The sequence below is a fragment of the Rhamphochromis sp. 'chilingali' genome (assembly GCF_963969265.1).
Source record: "Rhamphochromis sp. 'chilingali' genome assembly, chromosome: 16".
In the NCBI taxonomy this organism is placed as follows: Eukaryota; Metazoa; Chordata; class Actinopteri; order Cichliformes; family Cichlidae; genus Rhamphochromis; species Rhamphochromis sp. 'chilingali'.
The window spans coordinates 3,343,907-3,358,474 of NC_137943.1; the positions used below are offsets into that span (position 1 = coordinate 3,343,907).

Sequence of the window (14,568 nt, forward strand, 5' to 3'; positions counted from 1 at the left end):
ACAGCTTTATTTCTCTACACTCTGCATGTGTCTTTCTATATTTCCAGGGTCCAGCAGGAAAAGCTGGTCCTCCAGGTTCACCTGGGGCTGCAGGCGAGAAGGTATGAACACCAAGAGCTAAAAGAAAAGACATCTAACCTTATTGCCAAACTTCTGCACATTTTTAGTGTAGACAGTCTTTATTAGTAATGATAGGTAACTAAAGTATATTAACTCCTTTACTTCCTTTAGGGTGAGCAAGGCCTACCTGGGCCTCCTGGGCCAAAGGTAATTTATACTACTCAAAACAGAGTCATACCTGTAAATGGCATCCTGTTCACATCGTTTGGTAGCCCACAAATAAATACATTTCCTGTTCTTGTTGTTACTAATGAAAGTCTCCTGTTTGTCTGAGAAGGGTGAAAGTGGGTCAACGGGTGTCCAAGGAATTCCAGGGCCTCAAGGGCCTATTGGTCCAGAAGGAAAGACAGGCCTTCCAGGCCCACCAGGACCTCCTGGCCCACCAGGGCCTCCAGGAACCAAATTCTTTGCAGAGGTGACCCAACCCAGTTTATTAATCACCTGTCCTCCACATATCACTGCTACTATATAGCCTCATATAGATTAACGAGAGGAAAATGAGAATTGCAGTAGAAAACATTAAAAGGTTGTGTCTTTTTCATCACATTGAAGCTCAATAACTATAGACCGTGGCTTCGTTTTCAGGATATGGAGGGATCTGGCATGACTGATCAGATTACTGGAGTCAGAGGCCCACAGGTCAGTGTGAGGGGATATATGAGTTTATGTACAGTATATCTATTGATTCATATAAAGTAACGCATCCTTTTTGTTCTTTTAAGGGTCTACCTGGCCCTCCAGGACCACAGGTAATCTGTTTATGAATTTTCAACAAATTTACAGATAGCTACAATGACATGTTTAACAACTAATACTCGACATCTGGTTACTCTTTGAGTAGGGTGCTCTTACTGAACATACTTGTTTGTGTTTTCTGTAGGGTAAGGATGGAGCACCAGGAGCTCCAGGGCTCTCTGTCAAGGTAAATTCATTTTGGAATGACACAACTTATATGTTTCTGATATGCAGTATCAATTATCATCCACTTATTGTTTATATTTAGTGGCCAACAGGTTGTGTATTTTATGACCTAGTTGAGAACTATTGAGCTAAAGTGTTTTTGGTCATTGATGAAACAGCGTAGTTCATCTATGTGAACTTAACTTTCTCTAATCATTGGAATGCACGTTATATTTCACGTGAGCCACACATTACGTTAGAGTGAAATCACCATCACTCTTTGCAGCTTTTTTATTACCTCATTTTCTGATGTGTCTGATGGCAGGGTGAACCAGGAGAACCAGGACCAGAGGGTCTCCAGGGTCCTGCTGGACTACCAGGTCCTAGGGTAAGTAGCAGTGTTAGATGGCTGAGGTGGTTGGCAGTTCAAAAGTAGTTAGCAGCAAAAAAAACAAATACTGCACACTGCAAAAATGATACAGACAAAAAAAGGCTCTAGTCTAAAATCTTCCAGAACAGGCACCTTGTCAAAATATTGCAAAAAGCTATGTTATATATCTATAATTAATTAATTTGCCAACATTTTAGGAAACATTTTTTACAGATAAAATGTCTGAATGGTCCATTCTCCTTGGTAACTAGCCAGGAGGACATGGTGTATGTTTTCCAACAACTCTCCCTCCACTCCCACTTTCATGAAGTGCTTGCTCACAGGGTGTCATCTGAGTGGCGGGGTATTATTGTAGCGTCACTGTTGTTGTGATTTATATAAATAAAATCGAATGCATTGAAATTAATTCGCACTATTCACTTATTCACTGTGCAACATTTTCTTCCTCTTTACAAACAGGGGGCCAAAGGAGAGAAAGGCGGTCCAGGACCCAAGGTAGGATCGGAAAAACTCTTTTATCCTAGATGTGATTTGTTGTATCATTTTCATTTCATCTTTCTGTTTTGTTGCTTCCTCTCATGTCTTCCAAATACCATGTTTGTTTCTAAATGTCTGTTTTTGGTAAGGGACTAATGATTCTGCATTATGTGAATTGCAGGGTGAAAGAGGAGCTGATGGCCTCAGTATCCAAGGACCACCTGGGCCTCCTGGGGCTCCTGGACCTGTCATTAATGTACATGATGTACGCACAAACACACAACATGACATTTAATTGAATGAAGACTTAAGATGGAGGCAGACCAACAAACAACTGTGTGGTCGTAGTGGTAGCTGTGCAGACATGCTGCTTTTTCCATATCTCTGAATATACTAAAGGTGCCCTAATGTCATCATTATATCTTCTGTCTACAGCTGCTCTATAATGTCACAGAGGGTATCCTCAACGTCACAGAGATCAGAGGACCACCCGGGCCTACGGTGCGTAGCTTCAAGTGAACTACAGTGTGTTTTAGGTTCTTTGTTGTTCCGCTCCGTCGTGGAGTATGGATGAAGGGGGTCGTAAATGAACTGATATTAAGATTTTTGCTGCAGCTGCAGGTGTGTTTGGTGAGCTTTTGCTTATGTGTGTGCTTTTCTCTGCATGTGTGTGTGTGTCTGCATGCTGCAGGGTCCTGAGGGATTGCCTGGCAGAGCTGGATTTCCCGTAAGAACATTTTGCTACACCGCTTTTTGTCCCAAATGATTAAATTCAGGAAAACTGGATGTAAATATTTATGTGATTATTCTGGATTCTTTTTCTTTTGCTGTCTTTTGGCTAAATGGGGTAGGTACCAGAGAAATCTTTAAACACACGATTTCATTGCAACCTTTTCTTAATCTTCCAACTTTCATCTCTTCCTAGGGCCCCAGGGGACCAAAGGGAGACATAGGACCTACAGGTATCCAGGGCCCCGCAGGGCTTAAGGTAAGAACTGAATATGAAGATTCATAAAGCATGTTCATATACATTTCGATGCCTATGAAACAACCCTAAACACCTCTCCTCAACATAAACATACATTTAATTTTGACAGGGAGAGAAAGGAGAACCAGGGGTGACAATTGCTGCTGATGGATCTCTCCTGTCTGCACCAAGAGGCCCTCAAGGGCCCAAAGGCACAAAGGTAGCCAACAAGTGACCTTTTTACCCCTAAAAGACTTTCTATATATTTAGTTACTTTGTGGTGAAAGACTTTAATGTATTTAATAATCTGTATCTAATGCTGGAGCCAAATAATGTTTGGTCCCTGTACTAGTTTAAGTGAATTCCTGTTTATGCAGTTCCTATGCAAGAAACATCTCCTGGATGCATTGGTACGCATGTATGTATCCTGGGGTCATCAGGTGTTTCGGGTCATCATACACCCGCGCCCAGGCGACCCAGCTGGGGGTGATCAGGCTCCGACTTGCATACCAATAGCTACCCGCGGATCAGCCCTTTTAATCCGCAGCCACCTTGTGGCTTTCTCTGCCGCTTCACTCACAGCCTGGATGGCCCTCTTCTTGGCTGCCTCAGCCACACCCACCTGATCGTGATCGTCCTACAAAGCCCCTTCATCCCACTTCTATGGGCTCATAGAATGTCTTCCAGCCTCTTCCCCTGCACTCCTGCACTAGTTCCTGGTACTTGGCACATTTCCTCTCATTGGCCTCCTCGATCCGCTCTTCCCATGGCACTGCGAGTTCCAGCATGATCAGATGTTTTGAGGCCTCAGAAGTGATGATCATGTCTGGCCAAAGGGATGTCTTTACTTAGAGAGGGGGGAAAGTCCAAGTTTACCAGCTTGTCTATAAGAATGTCTGGGATGATGGTATTGAAGGCGGAGCGGAAATTAATGAAGAGCATCCTTACTGATGTCCCAGGATTCTCCAGGTGATGCAGAGTGGAGTGGAGGGCGGTGGAAATTGCATCCTCTGTGGATCTATTTGCCTTATAGGCAAACTGGTGGGGGCGAAGCTGGGTGGGAGGCAGTCCTTTATGTGTTTTAGGACCAGCTTCTCGAAGCACTTTGCAACCACTGGAGTCAGTGCGATGAGTCTGTAGTCACTGAGGCTACTGATGGTGGTGGACTTGGGGACTGGGACTATTGTTGATGATCTCAGGCAGTGAGGGACAGAGGCATGTGTCAGGGAGAGGTTGAATAGTCTGGTGAACACAGGAGCCAGCTGGTCGGCGCAGGCTTTGAGCACTCTAACACGTCGGGGCCAGCAGCTTTCCTCTGCTCTGAACACATTGCGGACCTGATGTTGTTGGAGGCTAAATGTGTGGGGGCTGTGCTCAGAGGACGCTGTGGGCAGGGTGGGTGCATGGTGGGGGTGAATAGTCCAGTTTTGCTGCTCTGATGCCTTTTTTAAGGTCTGCTCTTGCTCTGCTGTACATGTCCTGGTCCCCAGATGTGTATGCAGAGTACAACAGTGCCTGAACCTTGCTTGTCATCCAGGGTTTACGGTTGGGGTAGACCCGGACCAGCTTTTCCGTGGTGACAGTGTCCATGCAGTGTTTGATGTAACCCAGCACTGCGGTTGCGTGAGTCTCTAGGTCATCCTGTTCAAAGACACTCCACTCTGTGAGAGCAAAACAGTCCTGCAATTGAGCGAGAGCTTCCTCAGAAATGGTGTTAATGGTTCTGATGGTGGGCTTTGTCCTTCTCCTGAGTGGTGTGTATGCCGGGACAACGAGTAGGGAGAGGTGGTCGGACATGCTCGGGTGGGGGAGGGGAACACATCTGTAGGCTTAATATTTGAGTAAACATGATCCAGGGTGTTATTTCCACTCGTAGGGCATTTCACATGTTGTACAAATTTAGGCAGCACAGTTCTTAAGCATGCTCTGTTGAAATCCCCTGCAATGATGTGTACTCCCTCTGGGTATGTCCGTTGCTGTTCGGAGATCATGTCGTGCAGGTGTGCAAGGGCTGAGCTAGCATTAGCGTCTGGTGGTATGTAGACTGCTGTTATTAGCACTGCAGGCAGTTCTCTGGGCAAGTAGAAAGGTCTGCACATGACAGACATTGCCTCTATGTCCGGGGAGCAGACTGTGGCGATGATCTTGGTGTTCGTGCATTGTGCGGCCTGCTAGCTGCATTGAGGCGTCAGGAATTCCCTCTTGTAGCCATGTCTCCATGAGGACCAGGATGTCGCAGACGATTGGCTGTGCGGCGAGAAGTGGGTTCAGTTCGTCTATTTTGTTGACGACCGAACGTGCATTGGTCAGGAAGATGCTCGGGAGCAGTGGTTTGAAAGGCTGCTTCTTTAGCCTGGCTAGCAGGCCCAACCGGCATCCCCGCTTTTGTTTGCGTTCCTTCCGCCGCCTGCGTTTCTTGGCAGAGCCGATAACAATCCACGGAGCGCCCGATGTTCTCGCTATCTCCGGGGGGATGTTGTGCATCCTCTGATAATCACTGGTAATGGGGATCTGGCTGTTATATCCGATCTTGCATGATTCCAGATGGTTGTAGGAAAATTTGGCTTTACAATAAGAAAAACAAAAGAAGAAGAAAAAGAGGAGAAACGAAAAAGAAAGGCACCTAAGTGGAGAGCATAGAGCCGCTGCATCTGTGCGCGCCGGCATCTTGTCCTATGTGCTGGAGGAACTTTAGCTGTTTACCCAGGTCAGCCCGTAGCTGCCAATCAGAGGCTGTGTTGAGGAGGCCGGTTGTTAACCGTGGACATGCCTGGGATTTCTCTCCAGCCTTAATGAAAGAGATTGCCTTCTTCGGAGCGTGATGGTGCTTGCTGGTGTTGATTGCTGAGGCAATCTGCTCAGCAACTACTCTGAGCACCTGGTCATGATGCTAATGATACCAAACATTAGCCAGGGCCGTCGGGCTGCTGCTGAGGAGGTGTTCTAGGGTGCCTCTTCCAGACCACAGGGGACAGGCAGATGTCTTGCTCTTCCCCCACACAAGGAGGTTTACTGGGCTTGGCAGGGTGTCGTATACTGCCTGCACGAGGAATCAGACACGGTGGAAGTCCGCCTGAATGATGTTTGCTCAGGTGACCTTGCACTGCAAGGTACTGTCTCACCTTGTCCACGCTCCCTGCCGCCTGAGTCCTACGGCCCTGCTTACTCGCTCATCCTCCTCACCTGCACGGACCTCTTCCTGGAGTAGCTGGTGTCTCTCCTTTCCCTGTGCCCTGCTGACCTGGGCCTTCGGAAGTACCCCAAGCCTGTTCTCCCTGTTGCTAAGACCCCCACCAGTGTCTTCTGTCTTATACGTGACTCTGCCACTTCAACTGCCTTCTCTGCCTTCCACTTTCCTTAAATGAACTATTAACATAGAATACTAACCTCGGTCCCTAAATAATGCAAGTCCTAGTTTTTGTTAACAAGGGTGCCATGAAGGTTGAAACTGAAATTTGCTCAAGGTATAAATAGGTCTAAGTGCTTTTAAGGACCTTTCATGGGTTTTTTAATGAAAAAGAATGACCTAGAATAACATCTTTGTTATTTTATAGAAAGAACTAGTCTGAAACTATGAAAGCAACCCACCGCTGTCATTACTTCCACCTATGTAATTCTCACATTTTGCTGCTTTACTGTGCACAGGGTGACCATGGCTTCCCAGGACCTACTGGACTTACGGTGAGTTTTATGAGAACATCACAGTAAGGAAATTTCTGCTACACATTCATCCTTTATGTATGTTATTACACTGAATATAAGTGTGTGTTTGTTTATTTCAGGGTCCAATAGGACCTCCTGGACAAAAAGGAGAATATGGTTTCCCCGGGCGACCAGTGAGTAATTTTGCATGTTTGATTATTAGGATATGAACGCCTCATCTATAGGTTAAAAGTGTTCTGAACTTGCACATGAAAGTCAAGGGAAACACAGAACCACTGAGTGGAATATACTTGTCAGTGATTAGCAGAACAATGTGTCATGTTTTTCAGCATACTGATTTTTTCCCTAACTAGTCATAATGGGAAATGACAAGCTGCTTGGTGGTTTTCTCCTTTCGATTCACTTTTAAATATAAGAACTACATTCATAACGCTCTTGTTTCTGTGCCTTCAAACACTTTTCTCCCTATCATGCATGCACTCACAGTCCAATGGATTCTGTTCAGTGTTTGGGAAAACCTCTTGAGCCAAAAGTACTGAAGCTTTTCCGTTCTTCCCTCTATGTAGGGGCGACCTGGTATCCCAGGGAGGAAAGGTGACAGAGGAGATTCTGTTGGCCCACCGGTAAGAGAATTAAGGCATGAAGGGATTGCAGAGAGAGAGAGCATTATTTTACACTTAAATCATCCATGAGTAGTATACTGTTGCATTTTATATGAAACTGATCTGATGTGTCGAAGTTGATGTCGTGGCCCGTCTAAATTAATCCTCAATATACATTCACACACCAAGACTCAGACATAAGCACAGACACTGGCAGGCCGTTTTTGACATCATTGTAATCATTTTTTTTGAATAGTCATTGCCATTCTTGTATGTGTGTTTGTAGCGACATCATATTTGTTACAAATAGTTTTATTCTCTGTCTCAGGGACCTCCAGGTCCTCCCGGCCCACCTGGACTTCCAGGAAGAATTATTGGTCTGAATGGAGTAAGTATGACTCAGAGAAGCAAAACATCAGTCACTAGCATATTTACTGGCCAGTTTATAAGGCAGTTGCACTTCCTATATTAATTCCATCTCAAACTCCAGAGAATAGGTGGGGAGTGTCAACATCAGCAAGGACCTGGTTCTGAATGATGACTGATCATTTGTGTCCCTGTGTTACTGTTCTCACGTCTCACACATGTGCAAAGCAGACAGGGACAGCATAGAGAGTGCACGATGACATCAGCGGACAGCAAAAGTATTAGTTCTGATTAGGTTCAAGTCTTTTTATGAATAATACCAGTTTATATAACCAGCAAGAACTGACAATATTGCAAACCAGAACTACCAAATCTTACATGGTTTTTGCCTCAATTCATAATTCAGGATTTACTCACTGGTTTTAACTCACCACCTTAGAGTACCTTAAAAATATGTCTGGCTGAATTTTCCTGACTAGTTACGAGTTTTATCCTGCTTGTTGAAGAGTGTTGACATTTTTAATAAATGCTGCCAAAATTTCAGTAAGTTATAAGCAGCCGATTGTCTCTCTGTATAAACTTTTATACATAAAAAGTGGTAAACGTGGAAAAACATGACTAATGCTCGTGTGCAGGTTATGATCGTGACTCATTTAACATGGTGGGTGATTGACTTGTAGTCTGATTCCGCTGCTCTTCTTTGAATCTTAAAGACAGTGTTCCCGGTGCGCCCCAGACCGCATTGCAAAATGGGACGAGTAAGTCTGAGTCTGACCATCTGATTGGTTCATTTCAGTTGGAAGTTGGTGGTTCTGTTGGTGTGAGGGTGTCACAGCATGGCAGCTCTCTGGTGTGGGCCTCAACCCATTCCCCATTTCCTCTCCGTGTTTTTCTTCCCTTCATTTTGTCCTTCTTTGCTCTCCTAATGGTTTTTGAAAAGGCAACATGAATGTGGAGCTGGCCCTAATTCCTCTGGCTTTAACTTGTGGTTGTTTTGTATTCTGTATATGATTCATAACTAGATTACCAAAAACATTTTCTTCAAATTACCCAAAGACCAATTCATATATTTTGGTACCATCAGTACCTCTTACTTCACTTATACTTCAATCCAATCTTTCCACTCAGTACAAACACTGATATGCCAGATGTTAAAGGGGGGCGGGGTCTAAATTCTGCTTGCCTTCTCTGTTTCTTCCCCTAATCATCGTCTCAGGAAGAGGATGCTGTGTAAACCTTTGAAAAGAAGAAGGAAACAGACATCCTTTTACTGCATGTAGATCAGAATTGGTTCAATCAATTGGAGAAAAAAAACAGTCTGTGTGGAGGTGGTCACTTCTATTTTTAACAACCTTTTTCTTATTGTAATGAAATAATGATAAACCCATCTCTGATCTACGTGTTCTCAGATAGTTCTCAGAAGGTTCGTGACCTTCAGTACCTTCTGTCGTGGTGCTGAGTGTTTGGTTTGGTTGAGCCTTCTCTTAGAAGTGACACCATGTGGAGACATGGTGTGCTGAAAACACCACGATGACTGCTTGGCTAAACTTACTTGGAATTAAAAATGTTTTTTAGGTAGTTAATGAAGTGCAGTAACAGGACATTCTCTGTGTAAATGGCCTCTCTGCCATCTGTCAGAGGGCTTTGGGAGGTCTTCAAGTCGACTTTTGTTAAAAGTCATCCTTCAATGAAAAGCTTAAATCCACCATAATTTTTTCATCAGCCTTTTATAACACGTTGCTTGCTTGAACCTTAATCCTACATTTTAACCCAGGATGAGTGCTGCAGTCTGTAGCATGCATCCCTTGTATTTAACAGGTGTTTATGTAATCCTGACAATAATTTTTAGCTTTGATCTGCTTGTCTTTTTTACAATAATCCATTGTTTTTACCATAGTCTCTGATTGTGACTTTTGACTTTGCAAATTAACTTTCTGATGTTCACTTGTTTGTTCTGTTGTGTAACCCGACTGTAAATGTGTATAAGGGCCAGCTTCCCAACACAAATGTTATCTCAATGACGATGTATTTGTGCATAGGAGTCAATGACAAGGGGACATTCAGCCGGACCTAAAGGAGACAAAGGAGATGAGGGATTACCTGGGGAGCCAGGAACTCCTGGTGAGATCTTAAGATGACAGGATAGTGGACAGTGGTGGAAGTTCATTTTAAATATGGTCAATGTATCATGAGGCCAAAGTATATGGAAGTTCTGTCTATCAGCTGACATTTCACACCACATGTTCTGCTGCTTGCTTTGTGTGATTTGATATGTGTAATTTTTCTTCTTAGGGCTCACATTTCCAGATGGAAATGTGGTGAGTACTCACGTACAACACATAATACACAGTCGTGGTAAAAAAAAAAGTACATCTGCTTGGTTTTGCGTATCAGGACAAATTATTAAAATAATCTAGGAAGTAATAACTTTTCAAAGTACGGTAGTTTAAATGTATAACTTCTCAGATGTAACAACTTTAAACTATAAAACCAAGCTAACGCACAAACAAAACATTAAAACTGACAAACTGGCACTTGTTAAGCATTTAAGACTGAAATATGTGCTAATACACTAGAAATGCACCTTGACGGTGGCAGAGTGGTGAATCCTGAGTACTCTTTTGATCTCTCAGGGGACTAAAGGTGATCAGGGATACAAAGGTCAGAAGGGAGAAAAAGGGGATGCGGGCCTGCCTGGTCCTCTGGGGATCCCAGGGAGGTCAGGCCTTGTGGTAAGTTAAGCTATGTGGTAAAAATACTATTCTAGAACAGGAGGTTATTTAAAAAAATATTTTAAAATGATTATTTGTAAAAGCTGATCCGGCTTCTGGCCAAAGCTGTGCAAATTATACCACTCTTTTACAATGAATTGAATTCTTCTGTTGTTTCTCTAGGGTCCGAAAGGCGAATCCATTGTTGGTCCAATGGGTCCTACTGGTTCTCCTGGTCAGCCTGGACCTCCAGGATTTGGACGGTCTGGACCTCAAGGTCCGCCTGGCCCTCCTGGGCCCCCAGGACCACCCCCTCCATACGGATCAAGTATGTGTGTCTATAAAGTTAAAACAAGTACCAAGTCACAGCCTGTACTACATGTGTATTGATTTTATGAGTTTAAAGTAATTGTGTTGTCATCAGCTGTCAGTGTCCCCGGCCCTCCCGGTCCTCCTGGTCCACCAGGCTCTCCAGGATATGCAAACTTTGTAAGAAACTGCTGAGGTGTAACCATACTTGGAATAAATGGAGAATCAAATGATTAGCTAACATTTTAAAGTGTCATCACTGATGCTCTGATGGTTTGTGTTCAGGTTACCAGCTATAAGACAATCCACGCCCTCACCCAAGAGGCACACCATGCTGCTGAAGGTACCTTGGCATATGTGTCTGAAAGGGGAGGCGAGCTGTACATCAGAGCACGCAATGGTTGGCACAAGATCCAGGTGTGTAGGACGAGACCAGAAAGATTCAATATCTTTCAGGATATAATATCCTCTATAAGATCATCGTCCGCTGCATCTTCCTGTGAAGCTTCTACTTTCAAATCACTGTCCAAAAGAATTGATTTGTCCTCTTGTACTGTAGAGTTTCACCACACGTCTCAAACATGTGCAAACAGCAACATTATAGTCTCCTTCAAACTGCTTTTAGCGGTATAGCATAGAGCAGGGTTGTCCAACACCAGTCCTCGAGAGCTACTGTCCTGCAGCTTTTAGACGCATCCTTGTTCCGACACACCTGAATCAAATGAATGGCTTGTTATCAGGCCTTTGCCAAACTTGATGGCTGCTGAAGAGGTAATCAAACCATTTGATTGAGCTGTGTTGGAGTAGGGATGCATCGAAGAGCCGCAGGACAGTAGCTCTCGAGGACTGGTGTTGGACACCCCTGGCCTAGAGTTTCCAAACCTGAAGGAGACATTTTATGCCAAGAATGCGAACAGAAAGTACCTAATGGTTCCTCTGGATTACCGTCAGCCAGAGATGATGGGCATCACTTATCAACTTTGACCCAAAATGCTTCAATTGTGTGTGTTCAGTATTACATATATGTGTTTTGTTTTGATTATTCAAGTAATGTATTATTTTGTAAGCTTGTCTTGTGTTTTCACTTGTCTGTTATTTGTTCCGATTATTTGCTCAAATATTTATTGAAAGGACTTTGCAATAATTTATTTAAATGAATAACTGAAGTGCTATGTGCAAAAATGCTGGACTGGACATCATTTTATATCAAACACTATATAAAATACAAATATTACTGTATTCTTCTCTTTGGATTTTGCCAGTGTGTCCTATTAATGCTGGTGGTAGTTTGTGTCTCACTGACATCAAGAGTAAACTGCAGTGTGTGTGTGTGTGTGTGTGTGTGTGTGTGTGTGTGTGTGTGTGTGTGTGTGTGTGTGTGTGTGTGTGTTCTGTGTCAGCTCGGAGAGTTAATCCATTATGAACCTTCATCAGACACATCTCAGTCCCTCAGCAGACCCGGAGAATGGAGTAGAGCCCATAGGATGCACAGCCAGGTCCAAACACCAATGCGCACACACTGGAACCTCACTGAACAGAACTTTGAAAGCAACTTAAAAAAAAAATTAATTCAAAGTTGTTGTTTTTTTGTTTTTGTTTTTTAAAAACACACTTATCCAACTTTTTTGTTGAACAGGAGCTGCAGGAGGGAAGCAGAGGATACCAGCACAGTTATAACCTGCTACCACAGCATTTCAATGCAGTCTCTGGGGTGAGTCCAAACACATATTAGGCATACTCATCACAAATGAAGCCCAATTCCAAACCCAGAGGGTGAAAATGAATTGGCTCACTGGAGGCCTTTCAGATTTTATATTTCATCTGTAATGAAGAGCACATCAGGTATGACTGAGAATACTTTCTCTAATCTTTGTGCTCCATTTCTCTTTTGTCTAGCTTCATCTCGTAGCACTGAACGCCCCGCTCAAAGGAGATATGCGTGGCATCCGCGGAGCAGACTTCCAGTGTTACCAACAGGCACGCGCCGTGGGGCTCACCTCCACATACAGAGCCTTCCTCTCATCACACCTTCAGGACCTGGCAACCATTGTCAGAAAGGCTGACCGCAATGACATGCCCGTGGTTAATCTGAGGGTGAGCAGGTTTCATAGCACTACACAATACATGATGCAACACTTGGCTTTCTTTTCCAGCAGGAATATTTTCAGCATCAAATAAAATAGAGAGTAAAAGCGAGTGGCACATTTAAAAGATAGAAAACAAAAAAATATGTCTTGTAAGTAGTGTAAGAAGAGAAATTTAAGATACTCTATAATACAACCTGCAAACCCCTAGTAACACTGTGAAACAACATTGTAAGAAGGGGAAGTTAGTATGCTCTACAGGACATACTATAATAACAGTTGTGATAATCTAAGAAGGGGAAGTATTGTTCCTTCCTTGTTCCACTGCACCTACATCTTTAGTAGTAGTATTTTTAGGTATCAGAAATTAGACCCAAATTCAAAGGAATTACACGGATATCAAACCTTAACCCTGAGTGCATTATGTGGTTTTCTTCAAACAAAGAACAGATTATTCCACAAAGTAGAAGTGATATATTTTCTGGGGTTTTGTTTTTCTCATTTAAAACACATTATTTTTAACAGTTGGCATCTTCTTAAGCAAGTTTTTCCCCCTGTCCTGCCCTCAGGGTCAAGTGTTGTTCAATAGTTGGATGTCCATCTTCTCTGGGAATGGAGGCGTGTTTGATCCGTCCACACCCATCTTCTCCTTTGATGGACGCAATATAATGAGTGACTCGGCTTGGTAAGTGGGTGGGGGAAAGTATGTGTAGCAAAGGAATGAAAAATGATGCCATTTGCCAAAAATGATTAATTTAGGAGTTCCAGTTGGGCTAAAATGCTGAATAGAACGATTTTTATGATGTACATGTGGACAGCAGCTCTCACTCAGATGAACAGTGGGACTGGCAAATGCATTTACGAGCACTTTTTAAGCATTTATGAGAACATGATGGAAGATGGAGAGTTTTTTTGTTGTCTTTTATTGAGAGTGAAAAAACAGTTTTCTCAGTCAGTTGGCAAATTGATCAGAAATACCAAAATCCTGCTCCATTCCTCAACTCACAGAAGGTTCTGGTGATATATAGCTTCTTTGTCAGCCTGCATAAATTCGGGGGGTCAGTTATGAAAAGGTAATAAAGCCAGATAAACTTTGGTTGAACTGGACTATTGATGAATAAAGTCATCAATAGTCACATCCATCTCTCATATATAGTCACAGGCATTTTTAATTAAAGGTACAGTCAGGCGTTTGAGTTTGTTCTGTCTTCAAACAAATGACTCCATTCTCATAAACTTAGAAATAATCCGCAAAAAACACATAGTGGGTTTGTAAAAGCAGCCATGTTGCCCCATCTCCATAAACACAACGGCCACGATGGACATTGCCATTACACCTGATTGTGTTTTATGTATGTGATTAGTGACCAGCCACATATGTAGTATGCCAGTCAAGAGGAAAGAACTGATAGACATTCGGGTTTCATAAAGGCAAATTTGAATTGCTTATTTACACCCAATATTTTCAGAATTACTTAGACAGCTGACCCTCCTGCCTTCAGGCAGCTGCAAAGAACCAGCTAAACACCCAGTTATGAATGTTATGAAGAATGTTAGCCTCGAATGTCCTAAAAATCAGCGCCCCCGATAAACAGTTTGGTTACATTTTCACATCAAATACGGGCTTATTCAATAAGTGTCAGAGGCCAACAGTGTTAGAGCCACTTAAAGGAAAGTTTCACTAATGTTAACTCACAGCAGCTAACAGCAGCTAACAGCAGCTAACAGCAGCTAACTCACCTCAGTTTCCCCGTCATTGGTCAGAAATGAGCTTGCATCAGACTCCTCTGAGTTTTATAGCCTCCTTCAGCCTAAATAGTCATGGATGTTTCTCAACCAGCATTGACAGCTGAGGTAAACACTCTAAATTTTATGCTTTTGGCTGACTTTGTCCTACAGTAGCCACCATAGCTAGGATTATGCACTTGAATTGAGAAGGGTAAAAAAGAAGAAGTCATTTGACTGCAATCTACTGACA

General features: G+C 43.2%; 1 protein-coding gene across 4 annotated transcripts in view; it reads left to right on the plus strand.

Annotated features, from left to right (window-relative positions):
• Window positions 1-14,568, plus strand: part of col15a1b (collagen, type XV, alpha 1b) — a 54,484-nt gene that overhangs the window by 36,446 nt on the left and 3,470 nt on the right. For 3 of the 4 annotated variants that reach the window (XM_080861725.1, XM_080861723.1, XM_080861722.1), the window contains 28 exons: window positions 48-101; window positions 232-267; window positions 398-535; window positions 706-759; window positions 843-869; window positions 1,001-1,042; window positions 1,346-1,408; window positions 1,871-1,906; window positions 2,070-2,153; window positions 2,324-2,389; window positions 2,580-2,615; window positions 2,814-2,876; window positions 2,986-3,075; window positions 6,501-6,536; window positions 6,638-6,691; window positions 7,085-7,141; window positions 7,449-7,508; window positions 8,200-8,244; window positions 9,526-9,607; window positions 9,779-9,804; window positions 10,120-10,218; window positions 10,381-10,525; window positions 10,622-10,686; window positions 10,792-10,923; window positions 11,907-12,002; window positions 12,143-12,217; window positions 12,403-12,600; window positions 13,160-13,275. In XM_080861725.1, the coding sequence (XP_080717851.1) occupies window positions 48-101; window positions 232-267; window positions 398-535; window positions 706-759; window positions 843-869; window positions 1,001-1,042; window positions 1,346-1,408; window positions 1,871-1,906; window positions 2,070-2,153; window positions 2,324-2,389; window positions 2,580-2,615; window positions 2,814-2,876; window positions 2,986-3,075; window positions 6,501-6,536; window positions 6,638-6,691; window positions 7,085-7,141; window positions 7,449-7,508; window positions 8,200-8,244; window positions 9,526-9,607; window positions 9,779-9,804; window positions 10,120-10,218; window positions 10,381-10,525; window positions 10,622-10,686; window positions 10,792-10,923; window positions 11,907-12,002; window positions 12,143-12,217; window positions 12,403-12,600; window positions 13,160-13,275 (2,075 nt within the window). The remainder of the gene's footprint in view (window positions 1-47; window positions 102-231; window positions 268-397; window positions 536-705; window positions 760-842; window positions 870-1,000; window positions 1,043-1,345; window positions 1,409-1,870; window positions 1,907-2,069; window positions 2,154-2,323; window positions 2,390-2,579; window positions 2,616-2,813; window positions 2,877-2,985; window positions 3,076-6,500; window positions 6,537-6,637; window positions 6,692-7,084; window positions 7,142-7,448; window positions 7,509-8,199; window positions 8,245-9,525; window positions 9,608-9,778; window positions 9,805-10,119; window positions 10,219-10,380; window positions 10,526-10,621; window positions 10,687-10,791; window positions 10,924-11,906; window positions 12,003-12,142; window positions 12,218-12,402; window positions 12,601-13,159; window positions 13,276-14,568) is intronic. The other variant, XM_080861724.1, reaches the window with a different exon arrangement.